This window comes from Anolis sagrei, chromosome 8 (genome assembly GCF_037176765.1).
Source record: "Anolis sagrei isolate rAnoSag1 chromosome 8, rAnoSag1.mat, whole genome shotgun sequence".
Lineage (NCBI taxonomy): Eukaryota > Metazoa > Chordata > Lepidosauria > Squamata > Dactyloidae > Anolis > Anolis sagrei.
In genome coordinates this window covers 7,861,906-7,889,412 of record NC_090028.1, presented here as the reverse complement: position 1 = coordinate 7,889,412, position 27,507 = coordinate 7,861,906, and the positions used below count along the sequence as shown (strand labels likewise).

Sequence of the window (27,507 nt, the reverse complement as noted above, 5' to 3'; positions counted from 1 at the left end):
TTCTGAAAGGACTCAACGAAGGAAAAGGTTAAAGAGGATAACGCGCTGACAGCTCGGTCTGTCGCAGCACACTTCAGGATCCCAAGCGACAGGACAACAGCCAAGGGCGGAGTCCCCTGACACTACAGCGCGCAGGCGCAGAACGCAACTCCCCGTCGCCATGGCAACGGGTAAACGGCAGTCCGGAAAAGCCGTTAAAGGGACAGGACGGTTTGGGATGGCTCTGCCGACGGAGTAGAGGACTTCCTTCCATTTTAAACGCTCTGCGTGAACAGAGAAGAGTTTGTGGGTATCAAAGGAATGGGAGAGACTCCAATGCTCAGAAACACTCTGGGGGAATCCACACGGCGGATTTAACGCGGTTTGATACCGCTTCAACTGGCTCAGTGCTCTGGAATGGAGAGAGATGTAGTTTTGCAACGGGTTTAGCCTTCTCTGCCGAACCACAGCCCCCAGGACCCCATGGCCGTTAAAAATGGCACCAAACCGCATTAAATCGACAGTGCAGATGCACCTCTTCTGCACTGCCATATAAAATCCAGATTATCTGATTTGAATCGGATTGTATGGCAGTTTGAATTCATATAATCCAGTTCAAAGCAGATCAGATGGATGGTCTGCTTTGATAATCTGGATTATATGGCAGTGTAGACTCATATAATCCAGTTCAAAGCAGATAATGAGGATGATAGCTTTGATAATCCGGATTATATGGCGGTGTGGACTCGTAAAATCCGGTTCAAAGCAGGTAGTGTGGATGGTCTTCTTTGATAATCTGGATTATATGGCAGTGTGGACTTATATAAACCAGTTCAAAGCAGACAATGAGGATGGTCCGCTTTGATAATCAGGATTATATGGCAGTGTAGACTCATATAATCCAGTTCAAAGCAGATATTGAGGATGATCTGCTTTGATAATCTGGATTATATGGCAGTGTGGACTCATATTATTCAGTTCATAGCAGATAATGTGGATGGTCTGCTTTGATAATCTGGATTACATAGCAATGTGAATTTGTATAATCTGGTTCAAAGCAGATTGTGTGGATTATCTGCTTTGATAATCAGGATTATATGGTAGTGTGGACTCATATAATCCAGTTGAAAGCAGATAATGTGGATGGTCTGCTTTGATAATCTGGATTGTATAGCAATGTGGATTTATATAATCCGGTTCAAAGCAGATATTGAGGATGGTCTGCTTTGATAATCTGGGCTATGGTGATGTGGACTCATAATCCATTTCAAAGGAGATAATCCACCATCTGGGTTGTTGTAGGTTTTTTCGGGCTATATGGCCATGTTCTAGAGGCATTCTCTCCTGACATTTCGCCTGCATCTATGGCAAGCATCCTCAGAGGTAGTGAGGTCTGTTGGAACTAGGAAAAAGGGTTTATATATCTGTGGAATGACCAGGGTGGGACAAAGGACTCTTGTCTGCTGGAGCTAGGTGTGAATGTTTCAACTGACCACCTTGGTTAGCATATAATGGCTTGGTAGTGCCTCGAGCAAACTTTTGTTAAGAGGTGATTAGATGTCCTTGTTTGTTTCCTCTCTGTTGTTGTGTTGTGATTATTTATTTATTATTTATTTACTTTATTTGTATACCGCTGTTCTCAGCCCTTAGGCGACTCACAGCAGTTAACAACAAGAACAGCAAAAATTCAGTGCTACAATAGCACGGTATAAAAACAACATAACAACATAACACATTATACAATAATATACAATTAACAACAATAACCATTCACTAGCGTCTCATCCCTAAAAACATGATCCAGATCCGTCGTCCATTGTTTCATTCCTATGTTCATTACACTCATTGCACTGACTATTCGAACGCCTTCTCAAACAACCAGGTCTTCACTTTTTTGCGGAATACCATTAATGATGGAGCTAGTCTAATCTCCGTGGGGAGGGCGTTCCACAGCCGAGGGGCCACCATCGAGAAGGCCCTATCTCTTGTCCCCGCCAGCCGTGCCTGTGAGGCAGGCCGAGAGACGAGAGACGAGAGACGAGATTATATGCTAATCAAGGTGGTCACTTGAAACATTCCCACCTAGCTCCAGCAGACAAGAGTCCTTTGTCCCACCCTGGTCATTCCACAGATATATAAACCCTTTTTCCTAGTTCCAACAGACCTCACTCCCTCTGAGGATGTTTGCCATAGATGCAGGCGAAACGTCAGGAGAGAATGCCTCTAGAACATGGCCATATAGCCCAAAAAAAACCTACAATAACTCAGTGATTCCGGCCATGAAAGCCTTCAACAATCCATCTCCAAAGTGCCACACATACAAAAAACATAATACATAAGTATATAAACAATGACAATATACATTTACAAACAATGTTACATAAAATATCACATAAATCCTAGTTAATAACAATTAACATACATACATACTTTGACTTTTAGATAGATACAAGTACTCCAAAAACTGAAACCTAGTTTGCAAATTCAAAATTATTCAGTCAATACCTTGGAAATCTTATTTTCTTTCCTTGCTTAGGAACATTTGGAAATGCATCCGCTCAATAATGAGCCTGGCTCAGAAGAAGGGATTGCAGAAGAAGGACATGGCCAAGGGACCAGAGAGCAAAGGCAGGCCCATCTTGTGTCCAGCAGCGAGGACATCATAAAAGAAGGTAGCTTTCCCCAAGAAAACATTTATTTATGACTTGTCCAGGTGAAGCATTCCCACCTGAACATTTCCACTTGAATGCCGTTATCTTGACATCTCGTTCATTTTCATCACAAAAGGTCTAAACAACAAATGTATTAGTAGAGTCTGCTCTACTAATGGACTGCTTTTTTCTTCGGAATTGTCATAATTAGACATCTACTGATCTCGTTTCCATCTTTCGGAATTCTAGAACGACAGCCTCCGCTGCTGGAAGAAGAGCAAGAGGAGAAAAAGAATACTAAACATGGAGAACTAAAGTTAGAAATGAGCGGGGCAGGAGAACCAGATACTGGAGAACCAGGTAATTTCATGGACCAAAAAATTAAAATAAAGAGTTATGGGATCAATTGACACAACGAGTCCCAAGTTCCCATTCATTCCTTATGAATTCAAGATGCTGATTCTGTCAAACTGGTTCTTGTTCTTCTTCCTCTTCCTCCTTTTCACTCTCTTCCTCTTCTTTTTCCTCCTCTTCTTTTCCCTCTTCCTTCTACTCTTCTTCTTCTTCCCTCTTCCTCTTCTTCTTCCTCTTCCTCCTCCTCTTCCATTTCTTCCTCCTCCTCTTCTTCTTCCTCTCCCTCCTGTTCTTCCTTTTCTTCGTCTTCCTCTTCTTTTTCCTCCTCCTTCTACTCCTCTCCCCCCTGTTCTTCCTTTTCTTCGTCTTCCTCTTCTTTTTCCTCCTCCTTCTACTCCTCTCCCTCCTGTTCTTCCTTTTCCTCTTCCTCTTCTTCTGCCGTGTTCCTCCTCCTCCTCTTCTTCCTCCTCCCTCTCCTGTTCTTTCTTTTCTTCTTCCTCTTCTTCCTTCTACTCTTCTTCTTTTCCCTCTTCCTCCTCTTCCTATTCCTCCTCCTCTTCCTCCCCCTCTTCTCTTCCTCCTCCCCTTCCATTTCTTTCTCCTACACTTCTTCCTCTTTCTCATCCTCCTCCTCTTCTTCTTCTTCCTCCTACTCTTCTTCTTCCTTCTACTCTTCTCCATCCTCTCTCTTCCTCCTCCTCTTCCTCCTCTCCCTCCTGTTCTTCCTTTTCCTCCTCCTCTTCTTCCGCCGTGTTCCTCCCCCTCTTCTTCCTCCACTCCCTCCTGTTCTTCCTTTTCTTCTTCCTCTTCTTCCTTTTCCTCCTCTTCTTTTCCCTCTTCCTTCTACTCTTCTTCTTCTTCTTCTTCTTCCTCTTCCTTTCCCTCCTACTCTTCTTCCTCTTTCTCATCCTCCTCTTCTTCTTCCTTCTACTCCATCCTCTCTCTTCCTCCTCCTCTTCCTCCTGTTCTTCCTTTTCCTCCTCCTCTTCTTCCGCCATGTTCCTCGTCCTCTTCTCCCTCCTCTCCCTCCTGTCCTTCCTTTTCTTCGTCTTCCTCTTCTTTTTCCTCCTCCTCTTCTTCTTCCTTCTACTCTTCTCCGTCCTCTCTCTTCCTCCTCTTCTTCCTCCTCTCCCTCCTGTTCTTCCTTTTCTTCTTCCTCTTCTTCTTTTTCTTCATCCTCCTCTTCTTCCTCTTCCTCCTCCTCCTTTTCTTCTTCCTCTTTTTCTTTCTTCTCTTCTTCTTCCTAATTCTACTATTCATCTCTTCATCTTCCTTTTTCTTCTCTTCCTCCTCCTCCTTAAATTTATTTCTGTCCTGCCTTTCTCCCCATAAGTACTCAAGGCTGCTAGCTACCCAAGAAACACACCCAATACAAATTCCAGTTTTTTTAAAAAAATCCAAATATTAAATTGTTTTAGGAAAATACAAATGTTAAAATGCAGTTAAATACAAAATAACCCCACAATTATGTTCATTGCTTACAATCCCATGCCACCCATTTTATGTTAACCCTTTTGCCTAACTGTCAAGCAAATCCAGAGTTAGATGAGAAGACTGGCACAGGATGGGTTGGGGAAACAGAATTGAGAAACCTTTCTAGTTTGGATCATTGGTTACACACTGTGTCCTCTCTGTGTAAAGCTGTGTTGTTTAATTTACTTCCCCAAAGAATCTAAATATTTAATTTTCACATTTCACATTCAAGCACCACAGAAGAAAGGTGGCTCTGTGACTGACGTGTCCCCACAAAACCAGCCGATGACAAATGGGGATCAGAAGCCGGCGACTGACCCGTCCAGCGAACAGTCAGAATCCAAACGAGGTGGCATACGGTAATTTCACTTCCGTTGCTTTCATTAGATGAATCAAAATTATTGAAAGGCTGCCAGTTCCTTAAAGCAGATTGAGATATTGGAAGGGGCATCATCTCCCATTTCCCAGAGTATAAACCCAAACGTATATTTTTTTCAGAATGCTCTTAAAATAAGCCCTCCCCCAAAATAAGCCCCAGGTAAGATTATCACTTCGGCAACTGTGCTCCATGCAGTCATGCTGGCCACATGACCTTGGAGGTATCTATGGACAATGCCAGTTCTTTGGCTTAGAAATGGAGATGAGCACTACCCCCCAGAGTCAGACACAACTAGACTTAATGCCAAAGGGAAACCTTTACCTTTACCTTAAAAATAGCCCCAGGAGCCAACTTTCTGCTGTAAAGCTCCCAGAGCTGGTGCTCTACGACTGAGGTTTTTTCCCCCTCCTCCTGTCATTATTTTAGAATGACCAAAAAGCTATTGAGAGATGTCTGCAAACAGCACAAGTTGTACATGACCCCGAGCTTGAATGACACCCTGTATCTTCATTACAAAGGTAATTGTTGCGAGCTAAACAACAACGGAATAATTTGACATAGAAAAAGAAACACATTCTGGGATTATAAACATTGTAAAACATGGGTGAAAATGGACTTGAGTCAGTGCACACAAACATTTAAAGAAAAGTTTCAGGCTCAGGTGATGCAAGATGTTGCTGTGCTGACTTGCTATGAGTTTTCCAGGCTGTGTGACCATGTTCCAGAAGCATTCTCTCCTGACGTTTTGCCCACATCTATGGCAGGCATAATCAGAGGTTGTGAGGTCTGTTAGAAACTAGGAAAATGGGGTTTATATTGTGGAATAATGTCCAGGGTGAGAGAAAGAACTCATATCTGCTGGAGGCAAGTGTGAATTGGCCACTTTGAAAATAATAATAATAATTATTTATTTATTTATATCCCACCACCATCTCCCCAAAGGGACTCAGGCAGCTTATATGAGGCCAAGCCCAATAATACAGCAATACAAATATACAACATAGGAATACAACAGTAAAATATAAAGAAAAAATAATACAAGGAACAATATAAAGAAGCACAACAAACAATATACAATTGCAATAATTGAACACAAAAAAGAAAAAAAATTGATCACAGTGGGCAGGGCCAGTTGCAAAGATTAAAAGTTTAAAAATACTGGCAGAGAGAACAATGTAATGTATCTGAATAGTCTTGCAGCTTTAAAGCCTGGCTGATTCCTGCCTGAGGGAATCCTTTGTTGGGAGGTGTTAGCTGCCTTGGTCACTATTCCCCCCGTTGATAATGATTCTGCCCCCATCTTTTGGAACAGAACCCAATCTGCATGCCATAACGTAGAGACCATTCCTTCTGCCAAATTCCACTATTGCTTTTCCGCCCTTCTTTCTCCCTGTAGGATTTGACCGTCTGGAGAACCTGGAAGAATATACAGGGCTCAAGTGCCTGTGGCTGGAATGCAATGGCCTGACCAAGATCGAGAACCTCACCACTCAGACCGATTTGCGTTGCCTCTACCTGCATCTCAATCTGATCCATAAAATCGAGAACCTTGAACACTTGCAAAAGCTAGACTCGCTCAACCTCAGCAACAATTACGTCAAGACCATCGAAAACCTCTGTAAGAGTTGCAACATCCCCTAAAAAAGGCCCTGTCCTCTAAGTCTGGGATTTTGGATTACAAACCCCAGCCATCTACCCAACAGATTAAATGCTGAGGAAAGGTATAATCCGATAGATATAATTTGTGGGATTCTCCTTCCCCAGCTTTAAACGCTGCATGACTGTAGCCAACTGGAAGAACTTCATAGGTTGCAATGCAAAGGATTTAGTTGTTACTGTTATTATTAGAGATATGTAGCTATCTAAGAAAAATAACATGTGTTACAATATGTAGACTCAGGTAGTGAAAATATTAGGCCTGGGCAATACATGGTTCTAAATGGTTCTAAAGTACTTACAAAACTAAAGTTCTGGTGGTGAAAATTTCAAAACTCTAACAAAACTCTCAAAATTTCATTATAAATGGCAGTTCCTAATTGGTTCTGTCATAAAAATCGTCAATAATGACATAATAATTAAATTTTGAGAGTTTTGTTAGAGTTCTGAAATTTTCACCACCAGAACTTTAGTTTTGTAAGTACTTTAGAACCATTTAGAACCATGGATTGCCCAGGCCTAGAAAATATCTATGGCCTGGCAGTTAAAACTTATACTAAAATAGCACAAATCTGTATTTCAGTGTTTCTCAACCTGGGGATCGGGACCCCTGAGGGGGTCATGAGGGGGTGTCAGAGGGGTCGCCAAAGGCCATCAGAAAACACAGTATTTTCTGTTGGGCATTGGGGTTCTGTGTGAGAAGTTTGACCCAATTCTACCATTTGTGGGGTTCAGAATGCTTTTTGATTGTAGGTGAACGCTAAATCCCAGCAACTACAACTCACAAAAGTCAAGGTATATTTTCCCCAAACTCCACCAGTGTTCCCATTTGGGCATATTACGTATTCGTGCCAAGTTTGGTTCAGATCTATCCTTGTTTGAGTCCAGAGTGCTCTCTAGATGTAGGTGAACTACAACTCCAAAACTCATGATCAATGCCCACCAAACCCTTCCAGTACTTTTCTATTGGTCATGGGAGTTCTGGGTGCCAAGTTTGGTTCAATTCCATTGCTGGTGGAGTTCAGAATGCTCTTTGATTGCAGGTTAACTATAAATCCTGGCAACTATAACTCCCAAATAACAAAATCATTCCCCTCCATCAATCCCAACAGTATCCAGATTTGGGCATATTGGGTATTTTTGCCAAATTTTATCCGGTGAATGAAAATACATCCTGCATATCAGATATTTACATTACGATTCATAACAGTAGCAAACTGACAGTTATTTATTTATTTATTTATTTATTTATTATTTAAACTTATATGCCGCCACTCCCCTGGGGCTCGGAGCGGCTTACAAGAATAGCTAAAATCTAACAAAGTTTAAAAGCCATTTAAAACAATTTAAAAACAACAGTATCAAACATTAAAAGCCTGTCGGAACAGGTATGTCTGACATGCCCTGCGGAAAGCTGGTAAGTCCCGCAGGGCACGAACTTCAGGTGGCAGAGCATTCCAGACTGATGGCGCCACTGCTGTAAAGGCTCTGCGTCTGGTTGCCGTTAGACGCAAGGTCTTGACACTGGGGACTTCCAATAGATCTTGGTCCTCAGAGCGGAGGGATCTCTGGGGTTGGTAGGGGGTGAGACGATCCCTCAGATACATTGGCCCCAGACCATGCAAGGCCTTAAAGGTGAGTACCATCACTTTGAAAGTGATCCGGTGCTCAATTGGTAACCAATGCAGCTGCAGTAAGATTGGGGTTATGTGGCATCTCATCGGAATTCCCGCAAGAAGCCGAGCAGCTGCGTTTTGTACCAACTTGAGCTTCCGAATCACCGACAGAGGGAGGCCAATGTAGAGGGCATTACAGTAGTCCAGCCTTGAGATGACCGTGGCCTGGATCACCGTAGCTAGGTCGTCCCTGGACAGGGAGGGGGCCAGCCGTCTAGCCTGCCGCAGGTGAAAGAAGGCGGTTCTGCTCACGGCGGAGACCTGGGCCTCCATTGTCAGCAGAGGGTCCAAAAGGACTCCCAGACTCTTTACCAACGATGACGGGCGTAACGCCTCGCCATCCAGGGTGGGCAGATGGATGTCCCCACTGCCCGGTCCACCCAGCCATGGGATGCCCGTCTTTGCTGGATTCACCCTCAACCTGCTGGCACGCAGCCATCCAGTCACGGCCTCGAGGAGGCACTGATGGAAACAATCGGGTACAGAGTCCGGTCAGCCTTCCATCTTCAGCACCAGCTGAGTGTCATCGGCATACTGGTAACACTCAAGCCCAAAACCTCGAACCAGCTGAGCAAGTGGTTGCATATAGATGTTAAACAACAGAGGGGAGAGAATGGCCCCCTGAGGAACCCCACAAGATAGAGGGGACCTCTCAGAGACCAGGCCTCCCCTCTCCACTCGCTGTCCACGGTTGTGAAGAAAGGAGGACAGCCAGTTATGAAGTAGCAACAAAAATAATTTTATGGTTGGGGGTCACCACAACATGGAGAACTATATTAAGGGGTCACAGCATTAAGAAGGTTGAGTACCACTGCTGTATTTCCTTTGGAGCCCCCAGTGGTGCAGCGAGTTAAACCACTGAAATTATTATTATTATTTTATCTGGTTTGGCACCATTTCAGTGTGTCACCAAAAGCTTTGCACCCTGCCAGGGTTGCCGTGTTTGCAGAGAAAATGCTCTGCATTTATTTCATGTCGGTCTTGTTCTTCTTTGACAGCTTCCTTGAAAGTGCTGCACACTCTGCAGATCGCTCACAATATGTTGCAGACGGTGGAAGACATCCAGCACTTGCAGGAATGCCCAAGCATCAGTGTTCTTGACCTCTCCCACAACCGACTGGAGGATCCCAATATTTTAAATGTCCTGGAAACCATGCCTGATTTGGTAAGCAGAATGTCACGCTGAGATTATCGCCTGATCCATTGCACTGCTTGGGGTTTAACTCATATCTTATGATACCTCCGGAGCGGTACCTATTGATCTACTCACACTTGCATGTTTTCGAACTGCTAGGTTGGCAGAAGCTGGGGCTGTCAGCGGAAGCTCACGCCGCTCCCCAGAATCGAACCTGCGACCTTTCGATCAACAAGCTCAGCAGCTCAGTGCTTAATGCAGCGACCCCTTAATACAGTTCCCCTGATTGTGATGACCCCCAACCATAACATTATTTTCTTTGCTAATTCATAACGGTCATTTTGCTACTGTTATGAATCATAATATAAATATCTGATACACAGGATGCATTTTCGTTCACTGGACCAAATTTGGCACAAATACCCAATGCACCCAAATTTGAATACTGGTGGGGTTGTGGGGGGGGGGGGATTGATTTTGTCATTTGGGAGTTGTAGTTGCTGGGATTTATAGTTCACCTACAATCAAAGAGCATTCTGAACTCCACCAATGATAGAATTGAACCAACCTTGGCACACAGAACTCCCATAACCAACAGAAAATACTGGAAGGGTTTGGTGGACATTGACCTTGAGTTTGGGAGTTGTAGTTCACCTACATCCAGAGAGCACTGTGGAGTCAAACAATGATGGATCTGGACCAAACTTGGCACGAATAATCGATATGCCCAAATGTGGACACTGGTGGAGTATGGGGAAAATAGACCTTGACATTTGGAAATTGTAGATGCTGAGATTTATAGTTTGCCTGCAATCAAAGAGCATTCTGAACCAAGAATAGAATTGGACCAAACCTCCCACTCAGAATTCCCCTGCCTTGGAGGGACTCGCTGCCGTGAGCCTCCTTCCAGCCTCACATGCTCTCCTTCGCCCACACATACACACCACACTGCCATGCGATATGTACGCCTGCTCTCTGTTTCCCCCCTTGGAGTCCCAGAAAGAGTCCTCCTCTTTGCTGAGAAGCTGGCCAATTACAGCAGAGGAGGGATATTGGTGGGAGAATTCACCGTCTGTTTCCAAAAAGGAAGAGGACAGGAGGAGAGGTCTTCAGCCTTCTCTGCAAAAGGGATAATAATAATAATAATAATAATAATAATAATAATTATTATTATTATTATTATTTATACCCCGCCACCATCTCCACAACGGGGACTCGGGGAGGCTTACATGACGTCAAGCCCAAACAACAAATTACAATAAAATAAGATACAAGTTACAATAAAATAAATAATATTGCAGTAAAACACAGAACGTGTGACTACAATAAACAAAATACAGAAAAAAGCAGTAAAAGCATTGACAATAAAAGCAATGACAATAGGTTCTTGTGGGTTTTTTCGGGCTATAGAGCCATGTTCTAGAGGCATTTCTCCTGACGTTTCGCCTGCATCTATGGCAAGCATCCTCAGAGGTGTGAGGTCTGTTGGAAGTAGGAAAAATGGGTTTATATATCTGTGGAATGGCTGGGGTGGGGCAAAGAGCTCTTCCCTGCTGGAGCTAGGTGTGAATGTTTCAGCTGATCACCTTCATTAGCATTTGAAGGCCTGCCTGAGCCTGGGAAAATCTCTTGCTGAGAGGTGTCAGCCATAGCAGAGCACCTGATGAACCAACCTGGACACAGCATATTATTGGAGAACACAGAAATGCTGGACCACTCGCACAACCACCATGTCAGACTACACAGAGAAGCCATTGAAATCCACAAGCATGTGGACAATTTCAACAGAAAGGAAGAGACCATGAAAATGAACAAAATCTGGCTACCAGTATTAAAAAACTCTAAAATTATAACAGCTAAACAACAGAGAGGAAAAAACCAGGCACAGATTAACACCTCCCAGCAACAGATTTCCCAGGCTTAGGCAGGCCTTCAAATGCTAATGAAGGTGATCAGCTAACATTCACACCTAACTGCAGCAGGGAAGAGCTCCTTGCCCCACCCCAGCCATTCCACAGATATATAAACCCATTTTTCCTACTTCCAACAGACCTCACACCTCTGAGGATGCTTGCCATAGATGCAGGCGAAACGTCAGGAGAAATGCCTCTAGAACATGGCTCTATAGCCCGAAAAAACCCACAAGAACCTAGTGATTCCAGCCATGAAAGCCTTCGACAATGTTTTCTGATGGTCTTTGGTGACCCCTCTGAAACCCCCCATGACTCCCCCAGGGGTCCTGACCACCAGGTTGAGAAATGCTATTTTAGAAGGAAAGAGGAGTACATTTTATATGGGAAAGTCCATCAAAAAACCATCTTTATAGATCAAGACACCTGGTTTTGAACTCACTGTAAGTCAAGAAAAGATATGGCTTTCAGATTAAAATTATTGCAATACTGTTTGTTTTAGATAGGAGTCACACATTGTACAAGACTTTCTACTATCTTCTGTTTAGTTTTATCCTTTTTTTTTGGTTGCAGCGTGTGTTGAACTTAATGGGAAATGTCGTAATTAAGAAAATTGCCAACTATAGAAGAACACTTACCATCCGACTGAAACATTTGACGTATCTGGATGACAGGCCCGTTTTCCCAAAGGACAGGTAACACTGTTCTACAAATTTTCAGTTTTTCTCAGTTGCGGAAACGAAATGTGCCGTTTCTTAATCAATTTAACATGCTGAATTCAAATATAATAATTAAATGTGTTAATTGGCTCTGGTTTTTATGCAACAGCTATTTCCATTTTCTCCACAATAGGTAATTCGTTAATATTATGATAATGCGCCTAACCTTACTGCGTGTATATAAACCGTGAATATTGACTAAATTTTAGTCAAATTATATTGCCAATAGTTTATACATGAGAAATATTTATTTAATTAGTCTATTGTTTATGTTTGTGCAGCAAGAAACTATATTAGTAGGCTTAATGCAGTTGAAAAGTCTGAAAGTTTAAGTGTCGCTTTAATCGTGACTTTAGTTTCTATCCTGTTTGCGTCTTTTGACTTTTCTTTTGTATTCAAGGAAAGGATTCCCTCTTGCAATGCTCCAGCAGGAGTCTGACAGCATTGACGGAGTCCATTGGCCTTGATCTCTTTTTTCCATAGTGCTTTATTTACACACGTGCGAGGCATAACTACAGTAAAAAGAACAATGTAAAAGGATGTTGAACGATACTGTCTCAGTCTTCAACTGACTGACCCTCACCGTTCAAAAGTCTGGCCTTATAGAGGGCTTTCTGGCTTTTGCATACGGCACTAATACTGCGTCATCAAAATTTCTAAAATATTCTAGAATCTTCCATAGTGTAAGTCGCAACATGCATTTTTTCAACCATACGTGATCACGTGATTGCTTATATCATAAAAACTAGAGCCAATATACATTTTTAAATGTCATTTTCGTTTTCAGCACCCCAAAATCATAAAAGAACAACTATTTTCAGGCCCGCAACTTTTTCTCCGTTGAACAGTGTAATAGGAGGTCTAAGGTAAAGGTAAAGGTTTCCCCTCACATTACGTCTACTTGTGTCTGACTCTGGGGGTTGGTGTTCACCTCCATTTCTGAGCTGAAGAGTCGGCATTACCTACCAAGCCCTAAACGGTTTGGGACCCGCCTACCTTCGTGACCGCATCTCCGTATATGAACCCACACGATCTCTCCGATCATCTGGAGAGGCCCTACTCATGATCCCACCTGCGTCGCAAGCAAGATTGGTGGGGACGAGGGACAGGGCCTTCTCCGTGGTGGCCCCCCGACTCTGGAACTCTCTCCCCAAGGACATCAGACAAGCCCCAACATTGGCAGTCTTTAGGAAGAGCTTGAAGATGTGGTTGTTCCAGTGTGCCTTCCCAGAATAGGAACCTCCAAGCATCATGTCCCAAATGCAATTTATTAGAGATTTAAGATTGTCTGCACATTGCACCTATCTCCAAAAACCTATCTATTTCACCTGCCATGCCCAGCATTTTAATATTTTTTAATCATTACATTGGCCCGGCCTTAGTTTTAAATATGTCATGGTGTTAGCGGGGTACAAATAAAGGTTTATTATTATTATTATTATTATTATTATTATTATTATTGTCCATAGACACCTCCAAGGTCATGTGGCCGGCATGACTGCATGGAGTCCCATTACCTTCCCACAGAAGCGGTACCTATTGATCTACTCACATGTGATTGTTTTAGAACCGCTAAGTTGGCAGAAGCTGGGGCTAACAGCGGGAGCTCACCCAGCTCCCCAGTTTCGAACAGCCAACCTTTCAGTCAGCAAGTTCATTAGCTCAGCAGTTTAACCTGCTGCGCCACCAGGGGGTCTAAGAAGTAGTTATCTTTTCTTGGATAGTCTAACTTAAGATTAATAAGCCTGTTAGTAAATTAACCTACAGAATAAATCACAACTTTTACTCCTAATAACTACCCGTATATACTCAAGTATAAGCCGACCCGAATATAAGCCAAGGCACCTAATTTTACCACAAAAAAACTGGGAAAACATATTGACTCGAGTATAAGCCGAGGGTGGGAAATGCAGCCACTACAGGTAAATTTCAAAATAAAAATAGATATCAATAAAATTACATTAATTGAGGCATCAATAGGCTAAATGTTTTTGAATATTTAGATAAAACTGTAATTTGAGATAAGACTGCCCATCTCTGATTAAATCATTACATATCTTCAATGTAAATGTACTTACGTATCCTTCCAACAATAATAAAGAGAGTAAAATAATAAATATAATAATAATAATTAAGTAAAATAATAGAAATGCAATAATAACAGTAATAATAGAGTAGAATAATAAATGTAACAATAATAAAGTTAAATAATAAATGTAATAATAATCATAAATAGTGTAAAATAATAAATGTAATAATAATAACAATAACAATAATAATAATAATAATAATAGGGTTTATTTATCGTGTCATCAGCAACTATACCATGGTATTACATTTCTAACAGAACAAAACAAACACACAGATTAAAAAAAACCACAGGTTTTGCAAACTTGGTAGTTGGTTAAATGTCCTTTGACCAGTATCTGGCCACTTGGAGTGCCTCTGGTGTTGCCTCAAGGAGGTCCTCCATTGTGCATGTGGCAGGGCTCAGGTTGCATTGCAGCAGGTGGTTTGTGGTTTGCTCTTCTCCACACTCGCATGTCGAGGATTCCACCCTGTAGCCCCATTTCTTAAGATTGGCTCTGCATCTCGTGGTGCCAGAGCGCAGTCTGTTCAACGCCTTCCAAGTCGCCCAGTTTTCTGTGTGCCCTGGGTGGAGTCTCTCATCTGGTATCACCCACAGATTGAGGAGCTGGGTTTGGGCCTGCCACTTTTGGACTCTCGCTTGCTGAGGTGTTCAAACGAGTGTCTCTGTAGATCTAAGAAAACTATGTCTTGATTTAAGTCGTTGACGTGTTGGCTGATACCCAAACAAGGGATGAGCTGGAGATGTCTCTGCCTTGGTCCTTTCACTATTGGCTGCTACTTCCCAGCGGATGTCAGGTGGTGCAATACCGGCTAAGCAGTGTAATTTCTCCAGTGGTGTGGGGCGCAGACACCCTGTGATAATGCGGCATGTCTCATTAAGAGCCACATCTACTGTTTTAGCGTGGTGAGATGTGTTCCACACTGGGCATGCATACTCAGCAGCAGAGTAGCATAGCGCAAGGGCAGATGTCTTCACTGTGTCTGGTTGTGATCCCCAGGTTGTGCCAGTCAGCTTTCGTATAATGTTGTTTCTAGCGCCCACTTTTTGTTCAGGCAGTGCTTCTTGTAGGTCAGAGCACGGTCCAAAGTGACTCCCAGGTATTTGGGTGCACTACAATGCTCCAGTGGGATTCCTTCCCAGGTAATCCTCAGAGCTCGGGATGCTTCTCTGTTCTTGAGATGAAAGGCGCATGTCTGTGTTTTAGATGGGTTGGGGATCAGCTGGTTTTCCCTGTAATAGGCAGTAAGAGCACCTAGAGCTTCGGAGAGCTTCTTTTCAACCATCTCAAAGCTCCCCGCTTGAGTGGTGATGGCACGATCATCAGCATAGATGAAACTCTCTGTCCCTTCTGGCATAATAATGGGGTAAAATACTGTAAATGTAATAATAATAAAGAGAGTAAAATAATACATGAAATAAAAATAATACCAATAACAGAGTAAAATAATAAATAACCTTGACTCGAGTATAAGCCGAGGGGAGCTTTTTCAGCCTGAAAAACTAGGCTTATACTCAAGTATATACAGTAAATACAGGAAGGATTAAGCTAGACATTTCAGAAGAGCTTTCTGTTCAACCTCACTGTTTTGTTCAGCCCCAAATCCCACCCCACTGGTGGCATTTTGATATCTTCACATAGAACAGTGGTTCTCAACCTTCCAAGTGCCATGACCCCTGAATGCAGTTCCTTATGTGGTGGTGACCCCCAACCATAACAGCTGTAGATTTGCTACTGTTATGAATCATAATGTAAATATCTGATATGCAGGATGTAGTCACTAGACCCAATTTGGCACAAATACCCGATACGCCCAAATTTGAATACTGGTAGTGTTGGGGGTGGGGGCAGATTGATTCTGTAATTTGGGAGTTATAGTTTCTGGGATTTATAGTTCACCTACAATCAAAGAGCATTCTCAACTCCACCAACGATGGAAAGGAACCAAACTCCCATGACCAACAGAAAATACAGGAAGGGTTTGGTGGGCATTGACCTTGAGTTTTGGAGTTGTAGTTCACCTACAACCAGAGAGAACTGTGGACTCAAACAATGATAGATCTGGACCAAACTTGGCACGAATAATCAATATGTTCAAATATGAACACTAATGGAGTTTGGGGGAAATGATGGATCTGGACCAAACTTGGCACGAATACCCAATATGCCCAAATGTGAACGCTGGTGGAGTTTGGGGGAAGATAGATCTTGACATTTGGGAGTTGTAGTTGCTGGGATTTGTAGTTCACCAACAATCAAAGAGCATTCTGAACTCCACCAATGATGGAATTGAACCAAACTTTACACACAGAACTCCCTTGACCAACGGAAAATACTGGAAAGGTTTAGTGGGCATTGACCTTGAGTTTTGGAGTTGTAGTTCACCTACAACCAGAGAGAACTGTGGACTCAAACAATGATAGATCTGGACCAAACTTGGCACAAATAATCAATATGTTCAAATATGAACACTAATGGAGTTTGGGGGAAATAGACCTTGACATTTGAGAGTTGTAATTTCTGGGATTTATAGTTCACCTACAATCAAAGCACATTCTGAACCCCACCAATGAGAGATTTGGGCCAAACTTCCCACACAGAAAATACTATTTTCTGATGGCCTTTGGTGACCCCTCTGACACCCCCTCGCGACCCCTCGAGGGGTCCCGACCCCCAGGTTGAGAAACACTGACATAGAAGAACTGTTGCAATGAACGACAGTTTCCTGGCGGGTCCCGACAGATTGTGGCAGCTGCCCAATGTTGAATTAGTAGAGTACATGGAAATGAATTACACAGAAATGAGTGGGTCCCACTTTCAAGGGCCTGATGCCCGTCTTCCCTATTGCAACCAGAGCGTGTGCGGAAGCCTGGGCTGCAGGGGGACGAGAAGCTGAAAAGAAAGAAAGGGAAGCATGGGAGACCAAAGAAAGAAAGAAGATCCAAGACAACCTCGATGCTCTCACTGCCGTCCGGCAAAGAGCCATGGAGAAGAAGAGGCAGCGTGAAATGGAAGAGAGAAACAGAACATCAGCAGGCCAACAAGAAGGTTTGTCCATCCAGGCGGATTCTTCTTTTTCTTCTTCCTCTTCCCCTTCTTCCTTCTCTTTTGAGTCCTCCTCTATCACCAACTCCTCCTACTTCTCTTCTCCTCCTCCAATTGTTTCTCTGCCACCACCTCCTCCTTGTCCTCTTCTTTCTTTCTTTTTCTTCTACTCCTTTTCAGATTCTTCCTCTATCAGCACCATCTCTTTTTTTCCTCTTCCTCTTTTCTTCCTCTCCCCCCTTTTCTTTTCCTTCTCCGATTCTTCCTCTTCCACTACCATCTCCTTGTTCTCCTCTTTGTCCTCTTCCACTGTTCTTCCCTTTCCTTTTCTACCTCTTTATCTTCCTCCTCCATGACTACTACTTCCTCTTCCTCCTCTTCTTCCCTGTCTTGTTCCTCCTCCATGACTACTTTCTTTTCCTCTTCTTCATCTCCCTCCGCCTCTTCTTACTACATGACTACTGCTTCCTCTTCCTCCTCTTCTTCCCCGTCTTCTTCCTCCTCCATGAAAACTACTTCCCCTTCCTCCTTTTCTTCCGTCTTCTTCTTCCTCCATGACTATTTCCTTTTCCTCCTCCTCTTCATCTCCCTCCTCGTCTTCCTCCTCCATGACTACTGCTTCCTCTTCCTCCATTTCTTCCCCATCTTGTTCCTCCAACTACTTCCTTTTCCTCCGCTTCTTCATCTCTCTCCTCCTCTTCCTACTCCATGATTACTGCTTCCTCTTCCTCTTCTTCCTTGTTTTCCTCCTCTTCCATGATTACTTCCTCTTCCTCCTCTTCTTCCCTGTCTTCTTCCTCCTCCATGACTACTTCTTTTCTTCCACTTCGTCATCTCCCTCCTCCTCTTCCAACTCCATGACTACTGCTTCCTCTTCCTCCTTTTCTTCCCGTCTTCTTCCTACTCCATGACTACTGCTTCCTCTTCCTACCTTTCTTCCCTTTTTTCTTCCTCCTCCCTGGCTACTTCCTTTTCCTCCCCTTCGTCATCTCCCTCCTCCTCTTCCTACTCCATGACTACTGCTTCCTCTTCCTCCTCTTCTTCCCTGTCTTCTTCCTCCTCCATGATTCCTACTTCCTCCCCATCTTCTTCCTCCTCCGACTACTTCCTTTTCCTCCGCTTCTTCATCTCCGTCCTCTTCCTACTCCATGACTACTGCTTCCTCTTCCTCTTCTTCTTCCCTGTCTTCTTCTTCCTCCGACTACTTCCTTTTCCTCCGCTTCTTCATCTCTCTCCTCCTCTTCCTACTCCATGACTACTGCTTCCTCTTCCTCCTCTTCTTCCCTGTCTTCTTCCTCCTCCATGACTACTGCTTCCTCTTCCTCCTCTTCTTCCCCATCTTCTTCCTCCTTCATGACTACTTCCTTTTCCTCTGCGTGGTCATCTTCCTCCTCCTCTTCCTACTCCATGGCTACTGCTTCCTCTTCCTACTCTTCTTCCCTGTCTTCTTCCTCCTCCATGACTACTTCCTTTTCCTCCGCGTGGTCATCTTCCTCCTCCTCTTTCAACTCCATAACTACTACTTCCTCTTCCTCCTCTTCTCCCCTGTCTTCTTCCTACTCCATGACTATTGCTTCCTCTTCCTACTTTTCTTCCCTGTCTTCTTCCTCTTCCATGACTACTTCCTTTTCTTCTGCTTCATCATCTCCTTCCTCCTCTTCCTACTCCATGACTACTGCTTCCTCTTCCTCCTCTTCTTCCCCGTCTTCTTCTTCCTCCTCCATTACTACCTCCTCTTCCTCTTCTTCTTCCCTGTCTTCTTCCTCCTCCAACTACTTCCTTTTCCTCCGCTTCTTCATCTCTCTCATCCTCTTCCTACTCCATAACTACTGCTTCCTCTTCCTCATCTTCTTCCCCATCTTCGTCCTCCTCCATGACTACTATTTCCTTTTTCCTCCTCTCCTTCATCTTCCTCCTCCTCTTCTTCTTTGCCATTGTCAAAACAAAATTAATTTTCAGAGACTACTACTCAAAAAAAGCCAGGATACCATTTGGAACATTTGGCCTCTTTGGCAGTTTCTTCTTTACTCTATTTCTTGAATCATTTTTGATGAGCCAAGAACTGGTCCTGAAGAGCATCCCTTGCCTCTGTTGCGAGAACCAAGATCTCACTGTTTTGTGTACTTAAAAAAACAATTAAATAATGTAAATAATGCAAACAAGCTCATTTCTATTTATTATGGGATGTTCTAGGTGAAACCCCATCTCCAAGCAGTGACATTGTCCCCAGCAATGCGGTAGAGTCTTTGGATACTGTAGAAAAGATGGAAACAGAGCAGAAGATTGAGAAGTTTGTGAAGGAAAGCCTGGAGGCCCATGAAGAAGCCCTGGCTGCAACAGCAAACTTAGAACATCAGTTGAGTGGACCTGAAAGGAGTAGTCCTTTGGGTAAGTATGAATATGAAGCGAAAGAATCAAGTTGTGATATACCTTTAAAGGTATCATGCGCTAAAATATCTCTTGACTTACCTCACATCCAAGTATTGGGTTGCTGTAAGTTTGAATTCGAAGGCTGGCATGAGCTCCCGCTGTTAGCTCCAGCTTCTACCAATCTAGCAGTTTGAAAACATGCAAAAAATACGAGTAGATCAATAGGTACTGCTTTGGTGGGAAGGTAACGGAGCTCCATGCAGTCATGACCTTGGAGGTGTCTATGGACAATGCCAACTCTTCAGCTTAGAAATGGAGATGAGCACCACCCCCTTAGACATGAGTAGACTTAATGTCGAGGGGAAACTTTTACCTCTATTTTTTATTGTAATGCTTTTAATGTTAGCCCTTTGAGTCTCCTTATGGAGAGAAAATAATAATAATAATAATAATAATAATAATAATAATAATAATTGTGATCCAATACAACAGCCAGCAGAGTGTCTGCTGTGGACTCACCTTGTTGTGTTTCAAATAATAATAATAATAATAATAATAATAATAATAATACGTGTGATCCAATTCAACAGCCAGCAGAGTGTCTGCTGTGGACTCACCTTGTTGTGTTTCTAATAATAATAATAATAATAATAATAATAATAATAATAATACGTGTGGTCCAATACAACAGCCAGCAGAGTGTCTGCTGTGGACTCATCTTGTTGTGTTTCAAATAATAATAATAATAATAATAATAATAATAATAATAATAATACGTGTGGTCCAATACAACAGCCAGCAGAGTGTCTCCTGTGGACTCATCTTGTTGTGTTTCAAATAATAATAATAATAATAATAATAATAATAATACGTGTGGTCCAATACAACAGCCAGCAGAGTGTCTCCTGTGGACTCATCTTGTTGTGTTTCAAATAATAATAATAATAATAATAATACGTGTGGTCCAATACAACAGCCAGCAGAGTGTCTCCTGTGGACTCATCTTGTTGTGTTTCAAATAATAATAATAATAATAATAATACGTGTGGTCCAATACAACAGCCAGCAGAGTATCTCCTGTGGACTCATCTTGTTGTTTTTCTAATAGTAATAATAATAATAATAATAATACGTGTGATCCAATACAACAGACAGCAGAGTGTCTCCTGTGGACTCAAATTGTTGTGTTTCTAATAATAATAATAATAATAATAATAATAATAATAATAATAATACGTGTGATCCAATACAACAGCCAGCAGAGTGTCCGCTGTGGACTCATCTTGTTGTGTTTCAAATAATAATAATAATAATAATAATAATAATAATAATAATACGTGTGATCCAATTCAACAGCCAGCAGAGTGTCTGCTGTGGACTCATCTTGTTGTGTTTCAAATAATAATAATAATAATAATAATAATAATAATAAGTGTGATCCAATACAACAGCCAGCAGAGTGTCTGCTGTGGACTCATCTTGTTGTGTTTCAAATAATAATAATAATAATAATAATAATAATAATAATAATAATACGTGTGATCCAATTCAACAGCCAGCAGAGTGTCTGCTGTGGACTCATCTTGTTGTGTTTCAAATAATAATAATAATAATAATAATAATAATAATAATAATAATACGTGTGATCCAATTCAACAGCCAGCAGAGTGTCTGCTGTGGACTCATCTTGTTGTGTTTCAAATAATAATAATAATAATAATAATAATAATAATAATAATACGTGTGATCCAATTCAACAGCCAGCAGAGTGTCTGCTGTGGACTCATCTTGTTGTGTTTCAAATAATAATAATAATAATAATAATAATAATAATAATAATAATAAGTGTGATCCAATACAACAGCCAGCAGAATGTCTGCTGTGGACTCAAATTGTTGTGGTTCTAATAATAATAATAATAATAATAATAATAATAATAATAATAATATACTTTATATATATATTCTGCTCTATCTCTCCAAGGGGACTCAGGGTGGATTACAGAACACATATACTGAAAACATTCAATGCCATTATACAATTAACAAGGACAGAGAATATGTAAACACTACAGAGGTAGACTTTCTCATCTTTTCCATGTCCAGCATCTGGAGGCTGTGCTCAACTCTGGCCACGAGGTGGTGCTGTTGCTCCATCTTCCATGTGGAGGAGCTTTGTTGTCCGTAGTCATCCTCCTGATCGAATCGCCAGCATATTCTTATGGACACCTTTTTATTACCTCCCCGCTAAAAGTGGTATCGATTTATCTACTCACGTTACAGTTTTCGATCTGTTAGGTGGGCAGATTTGTATAACCCGCCCATCCTCCCCGCTTCCTGTTAAAGGTCATGCCTCAGGACTTCTGGCTGTGCTTTTTTGCATGGATTAGGTCTCCTTTCCCTTGCTGCTTTTAGCGGCGGATAGGAAGAACTGACCATAGCCCCTCTCAAGGGCTATTTATATGGACGGGGAAGGTGGGCGGGGCTACGTCAACTGTCAATTTCGTCTCGAGATCTTTCTGTTGCGACAGCAGGAATATACCATATGTGCAATTTCACAGGTGACCACTTGGGAAACTATGTTTACAGGTAAGCAACCCATATTTACTGTTTTCAATTTGTTAGGTGGGCAGATTTGTACAACCCGCCCATCCTCCCCGCTTCCTGTTAAAGGTCATGCCTCAGGACTTCTGGCTGTGCTTTTTTGCATGAATTAGGTCTCCTTTCCCTTGCTGCTTTTAGCAGCGGATAGGAAGAACTGACCATAGCCCCTCTCAAGGGCTATTTATATGGACGGGGAAGGTGGGCGGGGCTACGTCAACTGTCAATTTCGTCTCGAGATCTTTCTGTTGCGACAGCAGGAATATACCATATGTGCAAATTCACAGGTGACCACTTGGGAAACTATGTTTACAGGTAAGCAACCCATATTTACTGTTTTCAATTTGTTAGGTGGGCAGAAGCTGGGCTGACAGTGGGAGCTCACCCCAACCTGGGCTTGAACTGCCAACCTGTTGTATATCAGCCTGCGATTGTGTCTGCTGTTCATGTTAATATTCATATTGAGAATGGGGATGATGTTCATGTTGATGTTCATTAAGGGAATGGGGATGCTGATTCAGTTCCTGGGCCAGGGTCTGGTGGATTTGGGGATGAGGGGTCACTTGGGCCTGAATGGAGTTTAAAAGAGAGGTCAGAGAGGCCTAAATTGCTACAAGAGGATTCTCAAGGTCCTGGGCTTGAGAAAGGCCTTTCGCCAGAGTTACCTGCTCAGTTGTCTGAGAATGAAGCTGACTGAGGTACTAGGTGCAGGAGTTAATGATGGGAGCAAGACCTTGAACAGGAAAAGAAGTTTTGGTAAACAGAGGCAGTCCGGGCAGCAATTAAGACGCTCAGCTTGAATTCAACAGAAAATAGATAGTAAACCGAAACCAAGAAAGAATCCGTTCCTAGCAGTTTTGGAGTCAGGGAAAAGTTTATAATGATGTGTGAGAGACAATTGCTTCAGTTGAGGCAACGTCAGGATAATGCCAAGTTTTTGCGCCACAGTCTGCCTAGCTCATTTTACCTATAGGATATCCTTCTGTGTTCTTCATCGATTCAAGTCCCTAGTTTTCCCCGCGTGGTATGCCTGTGATTCACACCAATGGTATTCCCTGCGCTCGCGCAGGCCAGCAACGGATTATTTTTTTCCCTGATGGTAATGAAAATGTTGATTCTGAGGTCAGTGGCTTGGAAAGTGAAACTACACATTCTGATGAGAACGTCTCAGAGCCAAGTGGTGATAGCTCTCCAGAGGAGCTAACACCTGGCTTCTTTAATGAGGACAGAAAAGGACAGATTTGGAAAAACAGGAGTGAATTGCAGAGTCTGCGAAGGTCAAGCAGATTAAGGGAAGAGGAAACACAGGCTTCAAAGCCTGGAGGCGTGTCACGAAACAGTTTCTTCAGTTTTAAGTGCCTCTCGCCAGGCTGTCTCGTTAGATCAGGCATAGTTTAGACTGAGGCATTACCTTGGCAGATTTCCCATTTCCCGTGGCCTACATCCCAAAAGGCTTCTAGTGCTCCAAGTACGGTTAGTGGATTGCTAACAGGTTCCAGGTATTTACAGTGTTGCTTTTGGAATTTTGATCTAGTTCATGGATATTATTGACTGCTGAATTTTAGTGTGGCTTTTTGACTTCACATTTTCCTCTATTTTGTAACCATTTTTTCATCAATAAAAAGGGATTGTTTTTTCCCACAGTCAAGTGTGGTGGATTGTTATCTTATGGTCTCGTTTCCTGCTCTGGGTTGCAACAATATGTTCCTAAATAAACTGCTTGCTGATTTTACTCAGCTGGTGTGTTTAAAGTCAGAGGTGATTCTGCTCCAGAGTACGACACCACCTTTCGATCGATTTTCTACAGCTGGCAGTTTAGCCCACTGTGCTAAAGCCTGGCCCTAAAATCGGGATAGAAATAATAATAATAATAATAATAATAATAATAATAATTATTATTATTATTATTATGAAGCCATGAGGATCAAAGGTGCCAACCTCTGCATGAATTTGCCCAAAGAAAAGTGAAATATGGTACTCAGAAATGCCTCGAGATCTTTAACGCAATTTAGTTTTTGATTTCCATGTCGAGCAAAATGTGGAAGCACTACATATGTTGTTTATTCTTTAGAGATGTCAACAGACAAGATGGCCACACCAGGACCAAAGCTTACTGAACTCCCTGATCCGGCACATATTGAAGAAATTAAGATGGAGGCACCAGAGAAACTCTTCCTTGATGTACGTATTGACAAAGGAGTGTGTTGTGCGTTTGGAAAGGATGGTGTGGTGGATAGAAGCATGCTTTTTAAACCACCGGCCCACAGCTTGCAACATTCAAAGTAAAACCCCAAGGAATGATTCTTCAAAAAGCCACTTTCTTCAATAAAACATCAAAAATGACTAGGTTCTTGTGGGTTTTTTCGGGCTATAGGGCCATGTTCTAGAGGCATTTCTCCTGACGTTTCGCCTGCATCTATGGCAAGCATCCTCAGAGGTAGTGAGGTCTGTTGGAATTAGGACAATGGGTTTATATACCTGTGGAATGGCTGGGGTGGGGCAAGGAGCTCTTCCCTGCTGCAGCTAGGTGTGAATGTTTCAGCTGATCACCTTCATTAGCATTTGAAGGCCTGCCTGAGCCTGGGAAAATCTCTTGCTGGGAGGTGTTAATCTGTGCCTGGTTGTTTCCTCTCTGTTGTTTTGCTGTTGTAATTTTAGAGTTTTTTAATCAGCAATTCCTTGTCTGTGTTTGCGAGTTCTTTGCGGATGGTGTGAATTCTCTCTCGTAAGAGGTTGCGTTCTAGGCGGTCATAGATCCGATGAGCCTGTGGTGTTTTGAAAGTCCTTTTGGCTGCGAGAAATTGTGGGATGGTATCTGTGTCTCTGCAGCGTAGAAGGAAAGTCAGCGAGCACAGTAGATGTGCTTTCCTGGTCCTTAGTTTCTCCAATTTCCTTGTGTCTTGGAACAGTTTCTCCCCGTAGAGATGTTCAATGTATTGTCGAAGGCTTTCATGGCTGGAATCACTAGGTTCTTGTGGGTTTTTTCGGGCTATATTGCCATGTTCTAGAGGCATTTCTCCTGACGTTTCGCCTGCATCTATGGCAAGCATCCTCAGAGGTAGTGAGGTCTGTTGGAATTAGGACAATGGGTTTATATATCTGTGGAATGGCTGGGGTGGGGCAAAGAGCTCTTCCCTGCTGCAGTTAGGTGTGAATGTTTCAGCTGATCACCTTCATTAGCATTTGAAGGCCTGCCTGAAATGACTTATTATTTTTTAAAAGGAATTGCCTGATTTGGAAGATGTGGAATCCAGCGACACTTTGGCAGAGGAGGAGATTTTCACTAAAAAGGTGATTTAAAAAAAAATATTTTCCTTGTCCTGTTTTTGTCAACTTCACTTAATCACGGAGCAAAATGGGCAACCGGTTGCTATTGCTCAGTCGAACATAGGTTTGTTGCACAGGTCAAAATACAGATATTCCCACATTTCAAGCTCCTCAATTGAAAAATGAGATGAAAATTAATATAGTATCATGAGCTTTGAAATGTTTTAGCTTTTGCTGGTGGCTTATGATGAAATAATCTATATAAATAAAAATGTAATGTTAGTTTGTGGGATTAACAGAACTCAAAAACCACTGGGCAAATTGACACCAAATTTGGACACAAGACACCTAACAACCTAATGTATGTCCTTCACTCAAAAAAAATATGATTTGGTCATTTGGGAGTTGTAGTTGCTGGGATTTATAGTTCACCTACAATCAAAGAGCATTCTGAACCCCACCAACGATGGAATTGAACCAAACTTGGCACACAGTTCTCCCATGACCAACAGAAAATACTGGAAGGGTTGGCTGGGCAGCATCCTTTGGTTTTGGAGTTGTAGTTCACCTACATCCAGAGAGCACTGTGGACTCAAACAATGATGGATCTGGACCAAACTCTACAAGTATAATCAATATGCCCAAATGTGAACACCGGTTAAGTTTGGGGAAAATAGAATCTTGACATTTGGGAGTTGTAGTTGCTGGGATTTATAGTTCACCTACAATCACAGAGCATTCTGAATCCCACCAACGATAGAATTGGGCCAAACTTCCCACACAGAACCCCCATGTGGGCCACAGCAACGCGTGGCAGAGGACGGCTACTCTATATAAGTTTGGTTCAATTCTATCATTGGTTGAGCTCAGAAGGCTCTTCGATTGTAGGTGAACTATATATACCAGTAACTACAACTCCCAAATGACAAAATCAAATTTTTTTGAGTGAAGGACATACATTGGGTTGTTAAGTGTCTTGTGTCCAAATTTGGTGTCAATTCGTCCAGTAGTTTTTGAGTTATGTTAATCCCACAAACGAACATTACATTTTTATTTATATAGATTACATGTAATATTACTAATAATATTACAATATATTGGTATAGTACAATATAGTAATATATAATACTGATATTGTACTATGCTAATAATATAATGTATTGTATCGATATATATCTTGTAAGCCGCTCTATACTAATAATAATATATTATAATTAAATATTTTATATTACATGTAATATTACAATATAGTATCTGAGTCTCCTTTGGGGTGAGAAGGGTGGCATATAAATGTCATAAATAAATAAATATCTGCATAGAGTTAGCCTGGCCTCTGTTGCCTGGAGACACCCTCTGTTTGAGAGGTGTTAACTAGTACTTGTTTGTTTCCCACTTATAGCAAACTTCTCCAAAGATTGAAGTGATTTCTGAAGCCAACGAGGATGAAGAAGATGAAGGGGAAACACTAATTTCTGAGGTTATCGTGCCAGAAGAGATCCCAACCTCCATCTTTTCGAATGAAAATAAGGTCCCCGGGGCTGATGCCAAGGAGTCCTTGCCGCCCATCATTGCCGACCTCCTAATGCAAGAAGAAGGGGACTCTGGAGGGCATCCAGACCAGCCCTTGAAGCCCTTAATTGAAGAGATGCCTCCAGAACCTTATTGAAGACTCCACTTTTGCTTGGGATAGATCGTTTGTCAATCTGGCAACAAGTTGGGCCCTCCAGGTGTTTTGGACTTCAACTCCCACAATTCCTAACAGCCTACCGGCTGTTAGGAATTGTGGGAGTTGATGTCCAAAACACCTGGAGGGCCAAAGTTTGCCTATGCCTGATGTAAGCCATCAAAAACAAGGAAAATTCTTGTAATTTGCGACAACATATGTAAGCCATGTTTGGCCTACCTTAAGTGTATTAAGACTTACCTGTCAGCCATGTTTGCTATTGAAGCAGTTTAGTTTCCGGCATCTTTTATGTTCCCCTTTAGCTTTGTGTACAAAAATATTAGTATGGTCGGACCAAAGCAAAGTGAGTTTAAGTCTAAATGATTCAAGACGCTGCCAAGTCTTTTCTCCCACCGTATTCAGCTTCGGTTCTGCAGGATTGTGTTCGGTTTGCAACTGGTCACAGAGTTTCTCTGCTTAGTTCAACTACGTGTTTGTTTTTAATTTGTTGTTCAGTTGAAATAAAAGCCTTTGTTCTCA

At 42.3% G+C, this 27,507-nt stretch overlaps 1 protein-coding gene across 1 annotated transcript; it reads left to right on the top strand.

The window, feature by feature from the left end:
* The first annotated feature begins 150 nt into the window (after nucleotides 1-150).
* DNAAF1 (dynein axonemal assembly factor 1) lies at nucleotides 151-27,507 on the top strand. Its single transcript, XM_067471016.1, has 13 exons — nucleotides 151-285; nucleotides 2,516-2,651; nucleotides 2,880-2,990; nucleotides 4,690-4,816; nucleotides 5,263-5,354; nucleotides 6,233-6,454; nucleotides 9,167-9,333; nucleotides 11,787-11,908; nucleotides 16,877-17,070; nucleotides 19,261-19,455; nucleotides 24,109-24,218; nucleotides 25,260-25,328; nucleotides 26,704-27,507. Exons 2-13 carry the CDS (start codon nucleotides 2,528-2,530, stop codon nucleotides 26,968-26,970), a joined length of 1,800 nt encoding a protein of 599 aa, XP_067327117.1. The 5' UTR covers nucleotides 151-285; nucleotides 2,516-2,527; the 3' UTR covers nucleotides 26,971-27,507.

Coding starts and splice junctions, on each gene's coding strand:
- DNAAF1 (XM_067471016.1), top strand. CDS start 2,528: ATGCATCCGCTCAATAATGAGCCTGGCTCAGAAGAAGGGATTGCAGAA. Junction 4,817..5,262: donor TCCAAACGAGGTGGCATACG/GTAATTTCACTT, acceptor TCATTATTTTAG/AATGACCAAAAAGCTATTGA. Junction 25,329..26,703: donor AGGAGATTTTCACTAAAAAG/GTGATTTAAAAA, acceptor TCCCACTTATAG/CAAACTTCTCCAAAGATTGA.